Source organism: Electrophorus electricus, chromosome 14, assembly GCF_013358815.1.
Source record: "Electrophorus electricus isolate fEleEle1 chromosome 14, fEleEle1.pri, whole genome shotgun sequence".
Taxonomy (NCBI): Eukaryota; Metazoa; Chordata; class Actinopteri; order Gymnotiformes; family Gymnotidae; genus Electrophorus; species Electrophorus electricus.
Window position 1 is genome coordinate 18,305,543 of NC_049548.1, and position 22,443 is coordinate 18,327,985.

At 42.2% G+C, this 22,443-nt stretch overlaps 1 protein-coding gene across 4 annotated transcripts; it reads right to left on the bottom strand.

Moving 5' to 3' along the window:
* Nucleotides 1-1,256: 1,256 nt before the first annotated feature.
* slc4a1b (solute carrier family 4 member 1b (Diego blood group)) lies at nt 1,257-20,106 on the bottom strand. Of its 4 annotated transcripts, XM_035533422.1 has the most exons (18): nt 19,228-19,278; nt 16,282-16,301; nt 15,353-15,533; nt 14,359-14,494; nt 14,076-14,142; nt 13,742-13,784; nt 11,943-12,124; nt 10,639-10,849; nt 10,185-10,388; nt 8,677-8,825; nt 5,614-5,808; nt 5,109-5,351; nt 4,869-4,958; nt 4,342-4,508; nt 3,756-3,997; nt 2,858-3,027; nt 2,386-2,559; nt 1,257-2,040 (listed from the first exon to the last, which is right to left on the bottom strand). In XM_035533422.1, exons 3-18 carry the CDS (start codon nt 15,507-15,509, stop codon nt 1,960-1,962), a joined length of 2,511 nt encoding a protein of 836 aa, XP_035389315.1. In that variant the 5' UTR covers nt 15,510-15,533; nt 16,282-16,301; nt 19,228-19,278; the 3' UTR covers nt 1,257-1,959. The 4 variants fall into 4 exon arrangements, with proteins under 4 accessions (XP_035389315.1, XP_026864969.2, XP_026864968.2 ...); XM_027009168.2 differs by lacking the exons at nt 16,282-16,301; nt 19,228-19,278 and adding an exon at nt 19,831-20,106; XM_027009167.2 differs by lacking the exon at nt 16,282-16,301 and having other exon boundaries at nt 19,228-19,314.
* Between the last annotated feature and the right edge of the window lie 2,337 nt (nt 20,107-22,443).

A 22,443-nucleotide genomic window follows, 5' to 3' on the forward strand; every position in this document is an offset into this window, starting at 1 on the left:
GAACTTTCGCCAGCGACCAATCACCTTCGCCATCGGGTATGTGGGCGTTTCCTAGCGCACTGAAAGGGTGAATGGGGGTCTACAGCTTGATGCCTGGAGAATGGAAACTGGTCTATAATCTGATAGTGCAGGTGTCCTCTGCTGGTGAAAGCCGGAGAACACAGCCTTTCGCAGGGTCTCTGCAGAAGCTGAATGCTGCATTTGAACGACTGGTGCAAAGCTCTGGTGATGAGCAGTGCGGTGTTTGTCGGTCAGGCCCGTTGTTGGTCAGGGTGTGGCGGGCATTAGCAGATCACGAGTGAACCCGAGCACGGGAAATGCAGGTTTTAAGACTCTCTGATGAGCAGGGAGGGGTTGAGGGCCCAGGAGAGGCCTTCAGGGGCCCTTCAGATGGGCACCCCAACTCTCTTTGCATTTCAGTCCCAGTGAAGATTATGGGAACATGTTGCTCATGTGCTCCCACAGAGGAGAGCACTCCTTGTTCCTTGTGGTAAACACATGTACAGAAAAGGCCTCGCTGGATCTCCAGCAGAACAGTCTATTCTGGGTCTGCTCAGGTACTGAGCCTGAGTGTGGGCTTGTTTAATGACACTTTCAGTACTTCAGTATCTGTGCTTATTTAATGTCAGTTTCAGTACTTTAGTATCTGATGTAGTACTTACATTATTGAGGGGATTAGTCCTAAAATGTATTTAGTTTCATCAGTCATTCTAAAGTAATAAAATAGACGAGTAACTCGTAACTGTAAACATGGTAACATTGTGTTTGGCTTGTAACCTTTGATTTAAACTACATAAGCATACAAACAAGTGAGAACAACAAAGAGACAAATAAGATTGTTTCTTTGTCTCATCTGTTCTTATGGGCCTAGCAGCCTGGCAGAAAGTGTTTACCAGAGTTGATAGTGTTTAAAAAATGGAAATGGTTTTAGAAGTGAAATACATATCACAGATAATAATGCACACAATAAACAGTCAGTACTACAAGTCCAAATCTCTCTCTCTCTTGTAATCTCTCACAATTGATTAAATGATTCATGTAACTGGATTGGCTGCTTTGTGTTCACACCAACCTCCTAGATGAAGGGAGGGTGGAAACTATAGAGGACCTGGACTTTGAGGACTGGGATCTGAATACTGCTGGTCTATAACATACCAGATCAATTTAAGACATTTGACTCTTGTTTCCATATGCCTTAAACATTCTTTTATGCATGAAAAACTCATAGTTGATGAGTCCAACTTTTAAAGTGCTGGTTAAACAAGACTTTTATTTTGTATTGCATTGGTGCAACACAGTTCCTAGATTCAAATACCTGATATACATACTTTAGGCATTAGCCACCAAATACATGGGTGATCAAGGCACGTGTGGGCAGGAAGTGCAGTACACTCTATTAGAAAATCCAGAAAAAGGCACAGATGATTCAGACAGATAGCTTCATTAGAACAGTATAAAAGAGGCCGAAGTGTTACCACCAGAGTAAATGTGCGGTGCGTGTGGAATTAAATGAATCAAAAAAGATTCAGAAGTGTTCTTTATGAAAGTGCTTTGGATGTGGTAGTAGTGAGAGGCTTCAGAGAGGAGGACATGATCTTATAAGGCATCTTAACACAGAATAAAATGACAATGATATAATGATATAATGATATAATATAAACAGTGGTGTGTTGATAAAACACTAATACAACAAACACACATCAGTTAAAATGCATTCACTTACTTCACCAGTTGTATAAGAGGAAAATTTGGAATGAGCCTCTTTCTAAAATATTTATAAGTATTAATCAAAGCAGATGAGCAGTTGAAAGCAGAGCTGGGCATAAATGGAGATGCGAATGTGTCTGAATGTGCATGTCCACACAGTCCACACATGTGCATGAAAGGAGATGACTTGGAGAAAGATATGTCCTCAAATAAATCTCTCTTAGCTACCAACAGCATCCGCTGTCGCCATGCTTACGCTGGCATGCGCGTTTCTGAGTACATGTCCACACCAGGCTCCTCTTCAAATGTCGCTTTGGCATCATCAGCATCCAGCTGCGTTAAAAGAACAGATTTGAAACAAGAACCATTAAGGCTCTAACTGGATATGCCATTCCACTGAAGGAAATATAGAGCACTTGCAAAGCAAGAAAAATAGGCTTACAAGTTTATGCTAAAAGTTTTAAAGTGTGAAAAGCATTAAAATGAAGCCTCAGTTGTGATGAACCTTTCTTAAAAATAATTAACATTTGAACATGAAAAGTAATGAATTTTGAAACGAATTACTCCATATTTTAAAATTACGATAATATTTAATATGGTTAATTTAAAATTTAAAAGGTTCATAATGTCTAACAGAAATCTAGTGTTGACTATAAATTTCTTCTGAAGCTTTCTTACGCATTTCATCTCGAGCTGTGTGAAGACGCGGCCAGTCATGTACATGCGCAGAGGTACGGTGAGGATGAGGATGAAGGGCAGCGCAAGAGACAAAACGCTTGACTTCGCTGTCCACAGCATGGCCAGGCACACCACCTGGATGGCCGTGAACATGTGCATCCTGCTCGTCATCACCTGCAGGGGGCGCCATACGCTACCGTCAGTCGCTGCGGTGGTAATATTATGCCAAGCCTTGACTCAGCTCAGTAAAAAAGCTTAACTTCAAGTCAGTATGGATCACAACAATGCAAAACAACAGATCAAAAAGAGCACAAGCCTGAATAGCAAGAAAGCAGAACGCAGCCCTTATGATTTGCTTAGTGCAACTCGCATAGAACCAAAACACACTGTCTGTTGTTTGTGTTTATAATGTCAAGGCCATGCTGAAAATGGCGGACCTGTTTATTGTAACGCATTACTGGAGGATACGCACTCTTGTAGCGTACGGTTCATTGGGATGATACTTTTTGGGAACGAGGAGGAGCAGAATGCGATCCCACAGCTGAATGCCACTCAGCGATGTGATTCCCATGTAGAGGAAGATTCCGAACAGAGCCGGCATGGGAATCATCTTCAGGATGGGCTCCATGAAGATGGACAGGCCTGGGGAGAGTTCGGAGTTCGGAGCTAACACCAGGGCACAGTTACTTCCAGACACACTCCAGTTAAACAAACTAATCAAGAAGGAGATGACATGATGTGGGCCAGTGGCCTGATTCTGCACAAAGCAGAAACAACTGTATTAATTTTTAATTAATTGTGCACTTTAATAGAACTGTGTGCTTTTCCAGTGAAAAGGTCTTTTTTTTTTCCATTGTAAAATATTGTGGATCAAATATGAAACAAAGTTCTGGTAAGCCAGACCTATATATTGGCACATGAGCACTGGCTTTCTCTGTCCCAGTCTCTCTCTCTCACTCCCACCCGAGTCTGCTCAGGAAAGGGTTGCCAAGTACACACCTGTCCAATCAGGTGTGAGAGGAGATGGGTCACGCAGAGATGTGCTGTGCTTGGGAGCACGGAATGGACCCTACCGCTTCAACACATACATCTCTAGAGTTCTGAAGTGCCTCTAGTTCTAAAAATACTTACAGTTTTGTATGTCTAGTATTTCTGGCATTGTGTAGTGTTTCTAGTGTTATGAAATGTTTCTATTTTTTGTGTTGTATTTGTAGCATTCTAAAGTAATTTTAATGTTTACATTTTTTTCATATCTCTAGGGTCCTAAGGTACTTTAAAAATTCTGTAACATTTCTTGTGTGACAGAATATTTCTAACAATGGGAAGTATTTCTAAGGTGATCTGAGATTATACTCAATGAAAACACTTACCTACAAGTATGGCCACCAATACTCCACTGACCCTTTGTTCCAGAACTCTTTCTATCTGCGGCTTGGGCCCCTTACTCATGACGGTCAAGGCGTTGGCGTGGGTTACGGACCGTACCGTTGTAGCACTGAGCCAGGGCATTCCGAACAGGGCACTGCACCCCCCCAGGATGACAAGAATGAGAAGGTCCAGATGGAACCCAGATCCCTTCACCATCTTCCTCTCTGGCTTACTTATGATCAGCCTACAGTGAAAGATGAGAAGAGGAAATGCTAAGGTAGGAGCAACATATAAGGATTCAGAAAGAGGGAGAGGTCATATAATCTCCGGTGGCTCGCGTTTTGGTGGGCGTAAACACTAAAACTTTACTAAGAAATCTGTGTGGTAGTTGATCAAGGCCATTAATATCAACTACACTGTATTAATGTAGTGTAAAGCTAGGCTAACATGCCCCAACTATCTTATCATTATGAGTAATATTATCCATCGGTATTAACAATCAGAAGCGTAATACACAACAGGGAAGATTAGCCCCGGGCAGCGTCTGGCCAACCACATAGCACAGCGGAGAGAGAATGTTATGCTCACGTGGTGATCTGCGACTCGAGGAAGATGAGGATGAAGACGAGGAAGGCGGGCACGACGCAGGCGATCATCATCCAGACCGGGAAGGGTTTGCGCTCGCCAGTGGGGTTGATGAGCCAGCCCCGTGCGGCGGGGTTAGACACCTGCAACCCCTGAGGGACCACCAGTTTCTACAGCACAGAGCGGCCTTGTCAGGAGGTCAGCAGAGGTCAGTAGCGGTCAGGAGGTCAGGGCACAGTGGAAATCAAGGCTTTGGCGGATGGGCCTCAATATTTAAAGCACCCTTTTCTGTTGATTTCACTTATCATAATGGTAAGCTCTGTTTTCAGTATGTACTGAGGCTTACAGATGTTTCCAGCTCTGCCAGAAATGTCTGGCTAATTATGTCATTTTATGTCCTACTGATAAATATGTAAATCACTCTGCATAAGAGCATCTAAATGTTATTTTTAGTTCTCATCTGCTTTAGTTCTTTTTCAGCTTTCATTCATGTAAGAAGTGAGTCATTTTGTCATCTCACACATCCTTGCCTGAGTGTAGGTATCATTGATACTGATGTCCACTGCAACCATGAGTAAAATAGCGATGGGAACACCAAAGTCGCCCATCAAACGTCGGACCTGAGAGGCAAAGAGTTGACATTAAACATGCGTAAACATAACAGCAATGCAGCACAAATTTACTCTAACATTTACTGTAACTTCAATCCAAATGCAAGATTTACATATGCACAAACTCATTTGCATAATCCTTAGCATATTCAGGCTGACCTTGCCAGGCAAAAAGTAGCCATTTTTGAATATGCGCAGGAAGTATGCGATGGAGAAACAGCCGAACATCAGGCACATGGACAGCAGGGCGGTGTTGGGGTAGGAACGGTAGCGGATGCTGGTTGCCGTGGTTACGTTGCCCGTGGAACCATCCAGAAAGGTGTGGCGCACGACGACTGGCTGCCACGGGTCCGTGGTGTTCAAGTGCTCATAGTTGAGATTAAGAGGATGAGCCTTAAAAGTCTGCGATTGAAAAGAAAAGGCAGGAGTTAAATTCCATGTCATGTTTCAGTTTTTCACGTTTCTCAACGAGCTCTTGAAGCGGTACATTTGTGGAAATTATAACGTTGGCATGAAGCTAACAGGGCTTAGTTTTAAGCACTTAGACTTCATGTTGTGTTCTAGAGTTCAGGAAAACACCTTCATGAACGGATTACAAACTTGACGGTCATTAAAAATGAATCAAAAATCGGTATGGAAACAGCAAATAGACATGAGTGAGTACATTGGCAAGTTTGGTGAAGGTCTCGTAGATGAAGATGAGAGAGATGAGGATGGAGAAGATCTCCTGGGTGAAGCGAGAGATGAAGCGGACCAGGAAGCTGCCCTCGAGCGCCACAGTCAGTACCACGATGACCATGAGCCACATGCCGATCCACACCCTGCCTACGAGGTACTCCACGTCCTGAGCCCTGCAGAACTGGGGGACCACACACACACACACACACACACACACACACACACACACACACACACACACACACAGAGCAGTAAACAGCAAATGGTCAAACGGTCCCCATGTTTTTAACATTTGCAAGAACATGTTATAAATGTAGACTATTGTGATTGAGTGTGTATGGTGTGTGTGTGCGTGCATGTGTGTGTGTAGTAGAAAAAGCCGCTATTGTTGGCGATTTCAATATTCGCTTTGATAGTGATCCTCTGAGATCAGCCTTTAGTTCCACATTACAATCAACTGGTTTCACCCAATGTATAAGAGAATCCACACACTCTTGTGGACATAGGCTTCACTTAGTACTGACATATGGCGTACACACAGAGAACGCAGTTATACTACCCAGTTGGATGCCATGTCAGACCATTCCCTAATTTCATTTGAACTACGCATGAGCCACAATATAGTAACCTCGCCTCGCTACCACACCAGATGCACGATCACGTCAGCCACTGCATTTAGACTTATTGCAAATCTCCCAGACTTATCATTTGTGACTAGGAACCCCATGGATCTTGATTAAATAACCGAATGCTTAGATTCAGTATTCTGCTGAACACTCAATGATGTTGCTCCACTTAAGAATACAAAAAATTAGGGGCAAAAAAATTGTACATTGGTGCAATGATCACATTCACAATTTAAAATAAAACACTCAAAAAATAGAACTTAAATGGCGTTTTATTGTAGTCTTCCAGCTTGCATAGAAGGAGAGCCTTCTCAAGTATAGAAAAGCACATATGACTACTCAAAGAGCTTATCTCTCAACCCTAATAGAAAATAACAGAAATAATCTTAGATTTCTATTTAGTACAATTATACATCTAACTAGGAATAAAACTGACGCCAAAGCTCAGGTTACAACATCACACAGTAATAATCAATTCATGAATTTCTTTAATGAGAAAATGAAGCACATTAGAGATTACATCCAGAGTATTATCATGACATCGGGAAGCTACTTAGAGATCAGAACAACCAAGCCAAAAACAACTCTAGAATCCTTTACACCTATCCAAGAGCCAGAACTTAAATCTTTGATCTCGCACTCAAAATCCTCCACTTGCTTACTAGATTCAGTGTCCACAAACTTTTTAAGGTATTCCTACCTGAAGTAATTTAATCTTTACTACATCCTTGAAGTCATCCTTGAACCTTGGCTACATTCCTAAATCATTCAAATTAGCATTAATCACACCACTTATCAAAAAAATCTAACCTCGATCCATGTGAGCTGTCAAACTACAGGATGATCTCAAGCCTTCCATTTATTTTCTGAGATCCTAGAAAAAGCTGTAGCTTAGTAGCTAAACTCATAACTGAATCAGAACCCTGATACATGAAGTCTTTCAGTCAGGGTTGCTACCAGTTTGTTAACATAACAGACTTCTCAGCATACAACAAGGTTAGCTATGGTGTCCCACAAGGATCTGTTCTAGGGCCTCTGCTTTTTTTACATATGCTACCTCTAGGTGACATTATAAGTAAACACTGTGCTAGTTTCCACTGCTACGCCGATGACACTCAGCTATATGTCTCAGCCATCTTTCTTCACCTTAGGAACATTTCAAAGATTAGGAAAATGCTCTTCTCACATGAAAAGCTAGTCCATGCATTTACCACTTCCAGACTACCACTTGGACTACTGTAATGCTTTACTACCTGGTTGTAGCATTAAGTGCCTAAACAAGCTCCAGCTAGTTCAAAATGCAGCAGCCAGAGTTTTACTAGAACTAGAACATTTTTATCACATCACACCTATCTTAGATACTTTACATTGGCTCCCAGTAAAATTTTGTATTGATTATAAAAAACTTCTAATAACCTACAAAGCACTGAATGGTCTTGCCCCACAGTGCCTTAGACAACTCTTAGTGCATCGCAATCCATCATGTCTGTTTAGATCAAAAGGTGCAGGCTCTTTACTAGTACCAAGTATAAGAAAATCTACTGCAAGGGCCAGAGCCTTTTCCTATAAAGCTCCTACATTATGGAATAACCTTCCTGTAAATGTTCAAGATTCAGACGCATTCTCAATATTTAAGGTTAGGCTGAAAACCTCTCTGTACAGTCAGGCATTTTATTAACTACTTCCCATCTTATGTAAAGATGTAGATCTTGGGGTCCATGGGCATTGAGAGTTATAGTAAACTGGCACGTTATGATGCCGTCACTTCACCTCTCTTTTGTCACTCAAGTTTGATTGAGAGCGGCGGAGTGCTGATGTTCCAGGGTGCCCTCATGCCTGTGGTTCCTTCTGGCTCTTTCCTTCTAGCTGTGCTGCCGGAGTCCATCATTGCACATTAGAATTCCTCGTATCTAGACATGCTTAATCTAGTCTCTCTTTCTGCCGAGGCACACCCACCCCTGATGTCATGATATTACTGAGCCTCAACCCATCTCGGGTACCATGGCTACTCCTACCACCCTCTGATGTCCCCTGCTGTAGCCCACCACACCTCAACCCAATCCATCTACTCTTCGTTGCCCTTAATGGATGTTTTCTTGCGAAATGTCATGATGTTACCGAACCTCTACCTGTCTCAGCTGCCATGGCTCTTCCCACCGCAATTGTTGGACTAGCAATTGTTACTATTGTGGTGACTGTTATCAGCCAGAGGAGGATGTCCCCCCTTTTGAGTCTTGTTCCCTCTCAAGGTTTCTTCCTGGTGCTCTAGGGAGTTTTTGCTGGTCACTGTCGCCCTTGGCTTGGACTCAGGCATTTATAAAGCTGCTTTGTGACAACATCTGTTGTAAAAACATTATATAAACAATTTTTGATTTGATGTGTGTGTGTGTGTGTGTGTGTGTGTATGCGTCTGTCTGTCTTACCCCATAGAAGGCTTCCTCGAACACCAGCAGTGGTCCAGAGAAACCAATGATAAGGACTGGCTGAGCGGCGAGAAGACAGAAGATGACACCCTGTACTGCAGTAGACAGCATCAGCTCCGACACACCCATCATGTTGTCCACTTTATCAGCTGTGGCAGGGGAAGGAGCAAATGGAAACATGTCATTTGAATGTTTTTTTCAGTGCCAATCAAAGTAGCATGCATAGAAGCTATGGTTTTCTAGTCAGGGATTGAAATAAAATAAGATGCATTATTCTCTTTGTGTTACAGTCTATACACGCACACGCAAACACACAAAAATGCATATACACATACACACATCTAGAGATCGCTACAGTTGTAAAAAAATATAAGAAAACAATGATTATAATCCCTATAGTATAATGGCTAATATGGCTATCAACAACCTCCAATGTGCCTCAAAACATTCATCAGGGAGCAAAACAGATCTTACAGAACACCAGGCTCTTCGTACTGGTGTTCCACCAGTGGGAATCTGTGTTCTGCTGGTCTGTCCTGGAAACTTCTTTTTATAACCACTGCACAAAAATAATACAGCCCAAGACAAATATGAATTTCATAAGGAGTTCATCATTAAACATTTTATTGACTGTAATACCTCTTTTGTTATCTATAGGCTGGAATGCCCCAGTTGTAAAGTTTTTTTTTTGTTTGTTTTTTTTTACACTGGGAGGACAAAAAGATGTTTCCAGGACAGGATAGTGGAACACAAATATTTCGTTCACACAGGGAATGTAAATTAACCTATGGCTAGAAACTGTCTGGACTTTCATAACAGTAACACTAACCCAGTAACAGTAACTGGATAACAGTAACCCATCCACACGACGTGTCACATTCCACTTTCCATACAAAAGGGTGACAGGCAAAGAAAACATTCCCAAAAGGAATACCTTTAAATAGACAAATTACAGGCTACTAAACATCTGGGCCTAAATGAGGAACTGGGGTTTATTTTCTGAACATCTTTCTATTTTTCGTAAGCATTGTAAGTGTTTGTATTCATGTCGTTGCACTTTAATTCAACTATAATGAATATTCTGAACCAAGTCTGTTTCTGCGCTACAATCTGTTGTAGTTCAGCTTTGGCGAATACTCTGACGCCATCTACTGGAGGTTGTACACATTTACACCATGTCTAGGTCACATCATCGTCATGTCCTACAGGTGGAAGACCACTAGAAAAGTGACAGATGTTTTGTGAGACTCCGAGATTCTGTTTGTCTCACAAATTAATGCGTCAAAAGTTGTTTTAAAGTCTTTAAAATATCTTAAATATGTTAAATATGACTTAGGCGTTATAATAAAGACAGTATAATCATTAAAGAAATGCACGCACGCACACACACACACACACACACACACACACACACACACACACACACACACACACACACACAAACACACACACACACACACACACACACACACACACACACACACACACACACACACACACACACACACCTAGCAGGCCTCCAAAGGTGATTGCAGGGGAGAGGGCAGCGAAGTAGATGAAGATGACAGCAGCAAGAACCTGAGCGTTGAGGCCGTCGGTGATGTCACTAACGTAGTGCCGGTACCGCCTCTTCACGTCCCGGATCACGCCTCCAAACGGAATTCCCGAACGCAACAACGGGTCCTCCTCCGGACGCTCTCTTGCACTGGACACTGAGGACAGAAAAGTTGCAGGCTGTTGGTGTCCTGTTAGTAATATATTATTAGGATTTACCAATTAGAATTATTGGTAATAGGTTTGTTCATCGTCCGTAATTAACTCCATTTCCAGTTTATTACATGCAGTTGGTATGTAATTACATTTATGAAAAGTATTTATGTATGAGTCAACGTGTGTGTGTGTATGTCTGAGAGAGAGAGTGAGAGCATACGTAGTATATGTAGGTGTTCCATGTCTGCTTACGTTTGCGGGGTTTGAAGTCAAGGTGGGGCTGAGAGTCATGGGGGCGGAGCCTCTCCTGCAGGAGCTTCTTTTGGAAGCCGATGATTGGTGCGAGCATGGCTTCGTTCTGGATCTCGGTGGGCGGGATCACAACGCTGCAGTCCATGAAACTAGCCACGGCATCAGCCACCTCCCTGTCACTCTGAGCATGGCTCACCGCCTGACTGAACACCTGTGGTGTGTGTGTGTGTGTGTGTGTGTGTGTGTGTGTGTGTGTGTGTGTGTGTGTGTGTGTGTGTGTGAGTGTGTGTGTGTGTGTGTGTGTGTTTGCATGTGTGTGTGCACATAATGCACATATAGGTCATCAGTGACAGTAACGACTATTTACAACAGTAGATTTAAAAAACAAAACAAAAAGCAAAGTCATAGGACACTCAAGCAAAACACCCACTATTAGAAACCAATCCCCCACTATTAGAACCCAATGCCCCACTGTTAGAACCCAATGCCCCACTGTTAGAACCCAGTCCCCCACTGTTAGAACCCAATCCCCCACTATTAGAAACTAATCAGCCACTATTAGAAACTAATCTGCAAAGACCTTCCACAGGTGATAGATCCCGGGATGTAATAAGACTTATTATTCCTCTATAACTGATGTGAAGCACATTGAATTGCCGCTTTGTATAAAAGTGCTACACAAAAAACTTGCCTACCAAAATTCAAAAGAAGTGAAACATCTAAATCTTACTCCTATACTCATATTTTCAAAGACTAGTCACCCACACTTGTGGCCAAAGTAATCTTGTTTCATCAGTTTTAACCACAACAATACATTACTAAAATCATGTTTATTAGAAATGTTAGAAATAAAAAAATAAATAGATAAATAACTGGAGACTTTAGCAATTTGCTCAAAATACTTCACTTTTCGTACAATTCTTTACAATCTGAAATTATTTAAAAGGACCAACATTGCCTCAACATACAGCAAGTTGCCAGTCCTAAATTTGTGGGTCAACCCTTTGCAAATATTTCAGTTTTCCTAGTTTACACCAGATTTCTCACAGTTTATTTGCTGACTCATTTTCTGTCTTTGAGCAGAAAAAAGCTCAAGGAACCCTCAGGACAGGACAGGACAGATGACCAATGAGACAGAGTCCAGCTAGAGGGCAGGACATGCTACATAAACCTCCTGCAAACCGTTCCTATTAGGAATCACATGGTTGTGGTGCATCAGCCAATTACCCACGCCAGCCTCCTGGCCCTCATTGCCCTGCCCCCGTGCCATGGCCCCGCCCCTGAACCTGGGCCCCGCCCCTCACTTTATCAGCCAGCAGGGCAGCCATAGCATGTCCGGTGTCGTGGTAGTCCATTTCACTCTTGGTGGGGCCCACCAGGAGGAAGAGCAAGCGCACAGGGCCCAGGGCCTGCAGAGCGTCCAGGACTGCAGCCTCTCTCAGCTGGACCAGGGCCATGGCTGGCCTCTCCAGGGAGTCCAGCGCACCTGATACACACACACACACACACACACACACACACACACACACACACACACGCACACACAGTGGAGAAAATCATTATTTGCTCCCCTGCTGATTTTGTAAGTTCACCCCCTTACAAAGACATGAACAGTCTATAATTTTCATGGTAGGTTTATTTTAAGAGCAAAATAAGTATTTGATCCCCTACCAACCAACAAGAAATCTGACCCCTACAGACCAGTTATGTGCCCATGAGGCACACAAATTAGTCCTGTCCCTTTAAGAAGGTACTCTTAATCTCACCTCGTTATGTGTATAAAAGATACCTGTCACAGAATCAATATCTTCCATTCAAACCTCCCGACCACCAAATAGCTGTCAAAGGACGTCAGGGACAAGATTGCAGACCTGCAAAAGGCTGGAATGGGCTACAAGAACATCAGCAAGAAGCTTGGTGAGAAAGACACCACTGTTGGCACGATAATTCGAAAATGAAAGAAACACAAGATAACAGTCAATCGCCCTCACTCTGGAGTTCCATGTAAGATCTCACCTCGTGGGGTAGGATGATTCTGAGAAAGGTGAGGTATCAGCCCAGAATTACACAGGAGAAGCTTGTTAATGATCTCAAGGGAGCTGGGAGCATAGTCACCAAGAAAACCATTAGTAACACACTTCACCATAATGGATTGTGATTCTGCAGTGCCCACAAAGTCCCTCTGCTCAAGAAGGCTCATGTACAGGCCCATCTAAAGTTTGCCAGTGAACACCTGAATGATTCAGAGAAGGCTTGGGAGAATGTGATGTGATGAGACCAAAATTGAGCTCTTTGGCTTCAACTCCTGTTTGGAAGCAAAGAAATGCTGGATATGACCCCAAGAACACCATCCCCACTGTCAAACATGGAACTGGAAACATTCTGCTTTGGGGCTGTTTCTCTGCTAAGGGTACAGGAAGACTTCGCCGAATTGAGGGGCAGGTGAATGGGGCCATGTAGCGCAGAATCCTGAATGAGAACCTCCTGGGCTCAGCCAGAACACTGAAGATAGGTCGTGAATGGGTCTTCCAGAATTACAATGACCCAAAACATATGGCCAAGGCAACAAAGCAGTGGCTTAAGAAGAAGCACATTAAGATTGTGGAGTGGCCTAGCCAGTCTCCAGACCTTAATCTCATAGAAAATCTGTGGAGGGAGCTCAAACTTCGAGTTGCCAAGCGACAGCTTCGAAACCTTCAGGATTTGGAGAATGTCTGTAAAGAGGAGTGGGCCAAAATCCCCTCTGAGACGTGTGCAAACCTGGTGACCAACTACAAGAAACGTCTGACCTCTGTGATTGCCAACAAGGGTTTCTCCACCAAGTACTAAGTCATGTTTTGCTTGATCAAATAAGTATTTCACTTACTCAAATACAAATGAATTCATAACCTTAATAATAGTTTAACAGTGAAAGTACCAATTTTTGTAAAAAACAAAACAAAACAAAACGTGTACCAGAAGGTACCACAAGGTGGAGTGGAGTGTACATTAACAATGCCTGTACTTTAAGAACCATTTAAAAAGTCGTCTATTTAATATAGCAGTCACAACATTTGTAGGGAGTGCAGAGCAGTTAATAGATGTAATCCACAGTCATGCTTACCTACAAACAGCACAGAAACTTCCACACTTTCAAGAGCATCTCTCTGCAACAGACATATAACACAAATATTTATTTATAACAGAAAAGAGCTATACTGGGAAAGCCACAACCAGTTTTTAAAATATAATATTTTGGTTTATTTTCCTTTGGTTTGGTTTATTTGATACTTGATTTACTTTGTTTTCCATATTGTCATTAAATGACCAAAACTGGTACATTTGTCAAAAATAACTAAAAGAAATCATCAATTAGTGTTATGCAAATAAAAGTATATTGATTAGTTAAATTGCTTGCTTATATAAGACATACTGGTACAGTGAGAGAATTTTCTTACCCTCTCTGCAACAGAGAATGTTTGCATTTCCAGGGTTGAGGTCAGAGCCTGTGCTTCTGCTGATTGGCTAAGGAGAGTGAGACCAAAAATTATTAGTACCATAATAAATTATTCATGAGTATATCATTAAAAATATCATTGGCTTTATTGTTAAAATCTAAATCAATTTCTAAATAAATTATTACATAAACCGAAGTTTATTAACAAACCATTTTAGAGGTTTCAAACCCCGTTTCTGGAAGGAAGCTGCAGGTTAGAAGCATGAATTCACTTCAGTTTGTACCTGCCACTCTGTCTCACGGCTTGGAGAAGCCCATCCCGGTCTTCAGGCCTGATCTCCTTCTTGGTGACCATCTCGTCCACGATCTTCTCAGCGATGCCAGAGAGTGAGCGTTCCTCCACGTCCAACAGCACCACTCCTGACAGCATGGTGTGGAAAAAAGAACAAAACAAAAAAACATGCAAGATAAAGAGGATGGAAAAATGACCAGGTAAAGTCTAAGAGGTATTTGACAGAAAAGGGGTAGATGTTGGAGCAGATGGACTAGGGTCAGGGGCAGAGTTCTCAAGGGCCAGGGGCATTTGTGGTAGTTATCAGCCCCATCTCAACCAGCCAGTGCTTCTGTTACACTCCCTCTCACATTCCTCGCTGACCCTGGAAACCAGACTAACCTGTTCAGCTCACACTACAATAAGAAGAGGAGATGGGAGGCAACAGGATGAACTCTGGGTGAACTTCAACTTGGGCTTATAGTTCACCCTGGCAAATTAATGCCTGATATAAGCTAAATCTAGCTCAGGTGACAGTGATCTGTGACCTAACAAAGCTGCTGGTGTCATAGAGCTGTGACAGTCTGTGATGACCTCATGAGGCTGCTGGTGTCATGGAGCCCTGTGACTTGAGCTGTGTAACTCACTTATGACCTCACAATGCTGCCAGTGTGATAGAGCTGTTTAACTCAGTGATGACCTCACAATGCTGCCAGAAGAATAGAGCTGTATAACTCAGTGATGACCTCACAATGCTGCCAGTGTAACAGAGCCGTGTAACTCAGTGATGACCTCACAATGCTGCCAGTGTGATAGAGCTGTGTAACTCAGTGGTGACCTCACAATGCTGCCAGTGTGATAGAGCTGTGTAACTCAGTGGTGACCTCACAATGCTGCCAGTGTGATAGAGCTGTGTAACCCAGTGATGACCTCACAATGCTGCTGGTTTGAAGGAGTTGTGTGATTTAGGGATGACCTCACAATGTTGCCAGTGTGATAGACCTCACCAGTTTCCATGGTCCTGTAGACCTGCACCAGGCTCTTGAAGGTCAGGTAAGAGATGCGTGGTAATCCCCAGTGGCCCGCCTCAGGGTCATAGTTCTCCTTGTAGCCTGCCCATTGGCCCATCTCCTGCATGTGGCCCTGCTGGTTATGGTCCATCATCAGTTTGGTCAGCTCAACAAAAGCCTAGGGGAAAGGCAGAGGGTAAGGCTGCACAAAATATCATTTGTTAATTATTATTACAATATTGCAATGCTGATACTGTCAAGGGGGCACCATTTAACTAAGTCCTCTGACAGATCCCTGCTTTATGTTTCTTGGGTCTTTTTGTAAAGAACCACTTTGAATAATGTTTTGTATGGATCATTTGGTATAATTAAATGAAATAGTAAAATATTCACACAGTGTAACAAAACCTATGCCACATGCCTGGTGTAAGCAGATCCTGAGACCATGCTGAGTGTGTTACACTGACATTGTATTACTAACACTGACAGTGTGTTACTAACCCTGACACTGTATGTGTGTGTTACTGACAGAGAAATTGTGTGCTACTGTGCTGAGTGTATTACTAAAACTGACATTGTGTGTGTGTGTTTCCTCTTCCATGGTGACTGATACATGCTGGCTCCTGTTTAATCTGCAAATACCAGGAGTATAAAAGGCATGCTACAAGTGTGTGTGTGTGTGTATGTGTATGTGTGGTGTGTGTGGTGTGTGTGTGTGTGTATGTGTGTGTGTGTGTGTGTGTGTATGTGTGTGTGTGTGTGTGTATGTGTGTGTGTGGTGTGTGTGTGTGTGTGTGTATGTGTGTGTGTGTGTGGTGTGTGTGTATATGTGTGTGTGTGTGTGTGTAGTTTAGAAAACAGTACACAGAATATTGCTTTGCCATGTTAGCATGTTAGGTTTGGTCCTCCTTGAAGCCTGTGCTTACCAAACAGTCTCCTCGCGTTCCTGTTGTTGTTCAGGTTATCAGCACAGCACGTTCAGTGGGATAACAGCACAGTTGACAAAATGATCAGATTAACATTTTGATGGGACAGGTGGAAAAATGTAAGATAATAAATTCTGGCAGCTTTTCAACTGACCGAACACGTGTTCAGGATGTTGATCTAACAGTTGGATGATCTTTTCTCTAACAATGTATCTAATAAAGTATCACATTTTCCCAATGAATGAGGCATTCGTTTATTTCTCCAGTCTTTCAATATTTAATAAACTATGGGCAATATGGGCAATAAACTATGGGCAACTATGGGCAATATAGCGTCAAAGGTTCTGGTCCATTTTTAGTAGCCCAGTCATAGGTCTGTCCTCATGGAAAGAGGCAGGGATAAGATAGCATCTACCAATGAATGATAAAAGGAAGAGAGGCGGGGCAGGATGGCCTCTACCAATTAATGATAAAAATTATTTTTTAATTTCCCATAAGACATCTCAGTAAGCCATGTCTAACAGGAAATTGTATGATACATATTTGGGTCCAAGTGTCAAGTGAGTTTCTCTAAAGTTCCATTAAACTTTATCAATAATGTCTGATAATTAACGACTTCAACTATTTCGACTTGAATAATGCTCCTAGTAGTTTGCCAGCAGACTATAACTACTTGCTAATATGCATCTCAGCCAAGCAGGTTTTGAAAAGGATTGTTTTTCACTTTTACCTAGTATCTTGCTTTTAATTGACACAAAATTATACAAGTCATCTTCAATCAGGGCACTGAACAGACGTGCCCAGTGACTGAGCTTCGAGCTTGTATCCAGCCCAAATGAAGAGCAATGAGGAGCGATCACATCAAAACACATTCTAAGAGCCCCTGGCCACAAAACTGAGCACTGCATGTTTTCAGACCGATTTGAAAATGGTCTAGGCAAATTACGTTAGATCTCTAAATGCTACCAAGAGTTTCAGGTTTCAGTTAAAGGGCTGCAGGGTTTGCATTGGGCCTGTTTTGGCAAACCCTGTTCTATTCTTCACAGTGACGTTTGTGATCAACCCTCATCTGGAAGCCAACTGTTTATGACCAAGACAAAGAAGGAAGTGCCAAAGATCAAAGACTGGTGCTTTTTACGTGTGTGTGGCTCTGTTCTCTTTCGTATTGTGTGGAACAAATTAAAAACATGAAAATAGGAATAAGAAAAGGATGACAAAAGAAATTAAATAAAGGTTTGAATTTGTCTAAACTTAGTAACCGTCAATTGCTGGTCTAGATATTTTATTTCTGTTTTAGATCCAAATACAGGTTGCTGTTTCCATAACATCAGGGCAGACATACTGAGTGATACATATATTCAGATCAAAGGTGTCAAATCCGTTTTGACACACACAGGAACACAAACCTATATAAAAGTAAAACCTACACAGATACGTACACAGTGTAGGTGTGTGTCCATGTGTGTATGCGGCTCTGCGTGTGTTTGTGTGTGTGTGCGCGTGTGCATGTGTAAGTGTACATGTGCATGTGTGTGTGTGTGTGTGTGTGTGTGTGTGTGTGTGTGTGTGTGTGTGAGTGTGTGTGTGTGTGTGTGTGTGTGTGTGTGAGTGTGTGAGTGTGTGTGTGTGTGTGAGTGTGTGTGTGTGTGAGTGTGTGTGTGAGTGTGTGTGTGTGTGTGTGTGTGTGTGTGTGCGTGTGTGTGTGTGTGTGTGTGTGTGAGTGTGTGTGTGTGTGTGTGTGTGTGTGTGTGTGTGTGTGTGTGCATCAATATCGCTTTTTTTCCTTTTCATCCTCGTGCGGGTGTGTGTGGGGCCAAGTGAATCTTTGCGTAGGACATTTTAAAGAGGTCTATTGGCAACATACTTCCACTGTGATAAACAAAAACACAAACAATAAAATGAACAATTGTGTGCTTTTGCAAATCTCTAAAAGCTTATTTTTATTTGTTACATGAAACTAGAATGAAAACATTTTTATATGAAATCAAATTTCTTTATATAGCAGATGTTTTCTGTTACATAACAGATGTTGTCACAAAGCAGCTTTACAGATGTCCAAGTCCAAGCCCCCAGTGAGCAAGCCAAGGTTGACGGTGGTAAGGAAAAACTCCCTATAGAGTATGAGGAAGAAACCTTGAGAGGACCCAAGACTCAAAGGGGGGGGGGGGGGGGGAGACGTTCTCCTCTGGCCAACAACGGTCATCACTATACTAACAATTTTAAGAGAAAAATAAATAAATAAATAAATATTAAATTGAAAAAATGAATGTCTTGTCTTGTCCTGGTGGTGTATATGTGTTCGAACGTGAATGTCCATCATTTATATGTATCTAGTATTAATGTATTAATATTAATAAGTATTATTAATATGTAATAATAATAAGTATTAGTATTAGTATTAAAATGAGTATTAAAATTAATTGAACAGTGTCTCTTAACATGTTCTGAGCCATGCATCCCCACAGTAGTTGGAACTTCTCTCTATCTGGATAAGCATCTCTATTGGAACTTCTCTCATCTGGATAAGCATTAAAATTAAAAGTCCAGAAATGTTCAGAATTTTGAATTTTTTGGTCTAGTTTTGTCTAGTCCTGCTACAGTAGAGGGAGTTGCTTTCTTGACTCTCTCTTTCATATTCTGCCCATCTCAAATACGGAGGTTCGGTTACTAGAGGTTTAGGGTACTAGAGGTTTAGGGTATTATTACTGCATTATTATTGTTTATTAAAACAGGATTCTGTTTAGTCTTGCTGGAGTTCCATTTTGCAATACATTTTAATTTGTGTTATCGCAAATAATCTACAAATGATCTACAAATCGCATTTGTCATGATACTGCCATCTTTTACAATAAGCTAAAGTTTTTAACAATGAATGAGCTCAGTCACTGTAAACATGACTGTATTATATACTGGATAGATTTAACCAATTTAGACAGACTCACTTACCACCTGCTGTCAGTATCCAGACCACATGGAGAGAATAATATCTGACCTCCAAGACCACAAGAGCACACGTCATAGAAACTGCATTTGTATCTACAGCTCTGATATATACTACCCAGAGACACACCCCTGCACATATAACCACATACAGACAGGTTCTTTCACACACACACACACACACACACACACACACACACACACACACACACACACACTCTCTCTCTCTCTCTCTCTCTCTCTCTCTCTCTCTCTCTCTCTGTGTCTCTCATTCTCTCTCTATTCACATACACGTACACATACACACACAGGAACACAAACCTATATAAAAGTAAAACAGATACAGACGTACACAGTGTGGGTGTGTGTCCATATGTGTTTGCAGCTCTGTGTGTGTGTGCATGCATGTGTGAGTGTATGTGTACATCATGTGTGTGTGTGTGTTTGTTTGTGTGTGCGTATGTTAATGCATGTGTGTGTGTGTGTGTGTGTGTGTGTGTGTGTGTACACCTGTGCTCTTATGCACATATCCCTCGCCACATCTTATCACACTCACACCGGCTTGTTTAACCTAAACACACCCTGAATGTTCACCAGTCCCATACTCACCTTCAACAGCTCCAGGCACAGAGTACATCTGGAGGAAAACTGCTTCCTCTTCTCTCTCTGCGCCTCTCTCCTCTCTATTCCTTCCCAGAGGAGAACAGGAAGGAGCAGACAGGCATCTGGGCTCTCCGGGTCCCAGCACAAGACCGGGAAGAAAGTCCGGGGCGTCAGCCCAGAGAGAGAGATGTTATCTAGGATGGAAGCAGACACTGAGTCCCTGAATCTTACAGGCAGGCATAGAGGGCATACGCACAGCAATTAACATGACAGTGAGCAGAATCTTTCGCCTGCATCTTGTCTTTATTTCCTTTTTCTTCCACACTGAAGGTTAGAAGTCATGTGACCAATAGTGTTGCCCAACAGTTAGCGGATACCTGCATGTAACACACTGTTTACACTGAAGCGGCAAAATATTACATACTCCGTGTGATTGGAAGGGAAGCTTGCTGTCAGTTTGTCATGTGTGTGTTGTGTGCGCGTATTCTCTTTGGATCAGTGAACAAAGACTGTGAGTGGTTTGAAGAGACAGCTGACGGCTTACCGAGGGAGGCCTGGATGTAACTGTGCGTGTTTCCTTTATTATGAGATACAAACAGTAACCAGAGTTGTTGGATATATGTGAAAACAAGAGAATGAAAGTGAAGGGCAAGGGAGAAAGAGAGAGTGACAGAGCATGAGATAGAGAGGTAGACAGTAGGAGATAGACAGTATGAGATAGAGGGAGAGTATGAGATAGAGGTAGACAGTAGGAGATAGACAGTATGAGATAGAGGGAGAGTATGAGATAGAGGTAGACAGTAGGAGATAGACAGTATGAGATAGAGGGAGAGTATGAGATAGAGGTAGACAGTAGGAGATAGACAGTATGAGATAGAGGGAGAGTATGAGATAGAGGTAGACAGTAGGAGATAGACAGTATGAGATAGAGGGAGAGTATGAGATAGAGGTAGACAGTAGGAGATAGACAGTATGAGATAGAGGGAGAGTATGAGATAGAGGTAGACAGTAGGAGATAGACAGTATGAGATAGAGGGAGAGTATGAGATAGAGTATGAGAGAGTATAAGATGAAAGCATGAGATAGAGTTTGAGATAGACAGTATGAGAGAGTATGAGATTATTAGAGAGAGATGGAGAGAGAATGAGATAACCAGAGTATGACACAGGGTAGATTCCTTTCCTCCAAATATGCATGTACCTACAAAGAACGTCAAAGACACAGTCAAACCAGTGCACGCAGATTCACAGCCAGTAAAGTTCTGACTTACAGATCTCACTCTCTCTGCTTACTGCAATAACTGCACCGCTTGCTTTACTCAGATGGCCACGGGACTTTCTTGTAGCCAGATCGGCTTGCTTTCTAATGACAATGAGCTTGACATGACAGACTGCTTTCTAATGACAACGAACATAACACTACAAAACCGCCTTTTGATTTTTGAAATTTGTATAGAACAGAACAATCGGGGTTGCGGTTCTTTACCAGTATTGCATGCTGTGTGTAGTGTTCTGTGTTGTGAGTTATGTTACATGTTGTAAGTTATGTGTTGTGTATAGTGTTGTAAGTTGTGCTGTATGTTGCATGTTGAATTCTGCTGTATGTTGTATGAGGTGTGTAGTGTTGTGATTAGTGTTGTGATCTGTGTTGTGTGCATAGTGAGTTGTGTTGTGTGTTGTGAGTTGTGTAGTGTTTTGTATAATCTTGTGTGTAGAGTTGTGTTGTCAATGCCGTGGTCTCTCCTTCAGGTTCTGTCGCGTCGTCCGTGGCTCTGTGTCTCTTCTCACCTGTGCTGTGAAACGTGTCTGCGCTGGTGGCTGTGTTTACTGTAAACTGCCCCCCAAGCGCAGGGGTTAACCTCCAAGTTATGAGCACCCTGCAGGCTTTTTGTCAAGCTCCAGTGGAGGACGCTGCCACCATGACACACAGAAGACTGGGATTAGAGTTAGAGTTACAAATGACCCACAGATCACGGCTTCTGAGGATTACGGAATTTTGGTGTGTGTGGAAAGAAACACCCTTTCCCTTATAGAGCATCCTTTGAAGTTGACACTATCAATAAACGATAGGTATTAGGAGAAATATAGCCAAATGTGCAAATTATTTTTGTAAAGGGGTATGTGATTATATGATGCTATATTTACCACATATCAGCATATATTACTATATATATTTCTATATAACGATCTTACAATATGTCTGACAGTGAATTAAAGCAATCTTAAGATTTATGAACTATAGACAAGGAATTGAGGGAGTTGAGTGTGTACATGGTGTCTTATGTGAGCACTAATATGTCGTTACCAAGATTACCTGAAGTGAGAAGCATGAGGTTTGGGCAGTGTCCTGACTGGTTTGGGCAGTGTCCTGACTGGTTTGGGCAGTGTTCTGACTGGTTTGGGCAGTGTCCTGACTGGTTTGGGCAGTGTCCTGACTGGTTTGGGCAGTGTTCTGACTGGTTTGGGCAGTGTCCTGACTGGTTTGGGCAGTGTTCTGACTGGTTTGGGCAGTGTCCTGACTGGTTTGGGCAGTGTCCTGACTGGTTTGGGCAGTGTTCTGACTGGTTTGGGGATAACTACTAATAGGTCTTTTGCTGAATATTGTTCTAATGAATACCAT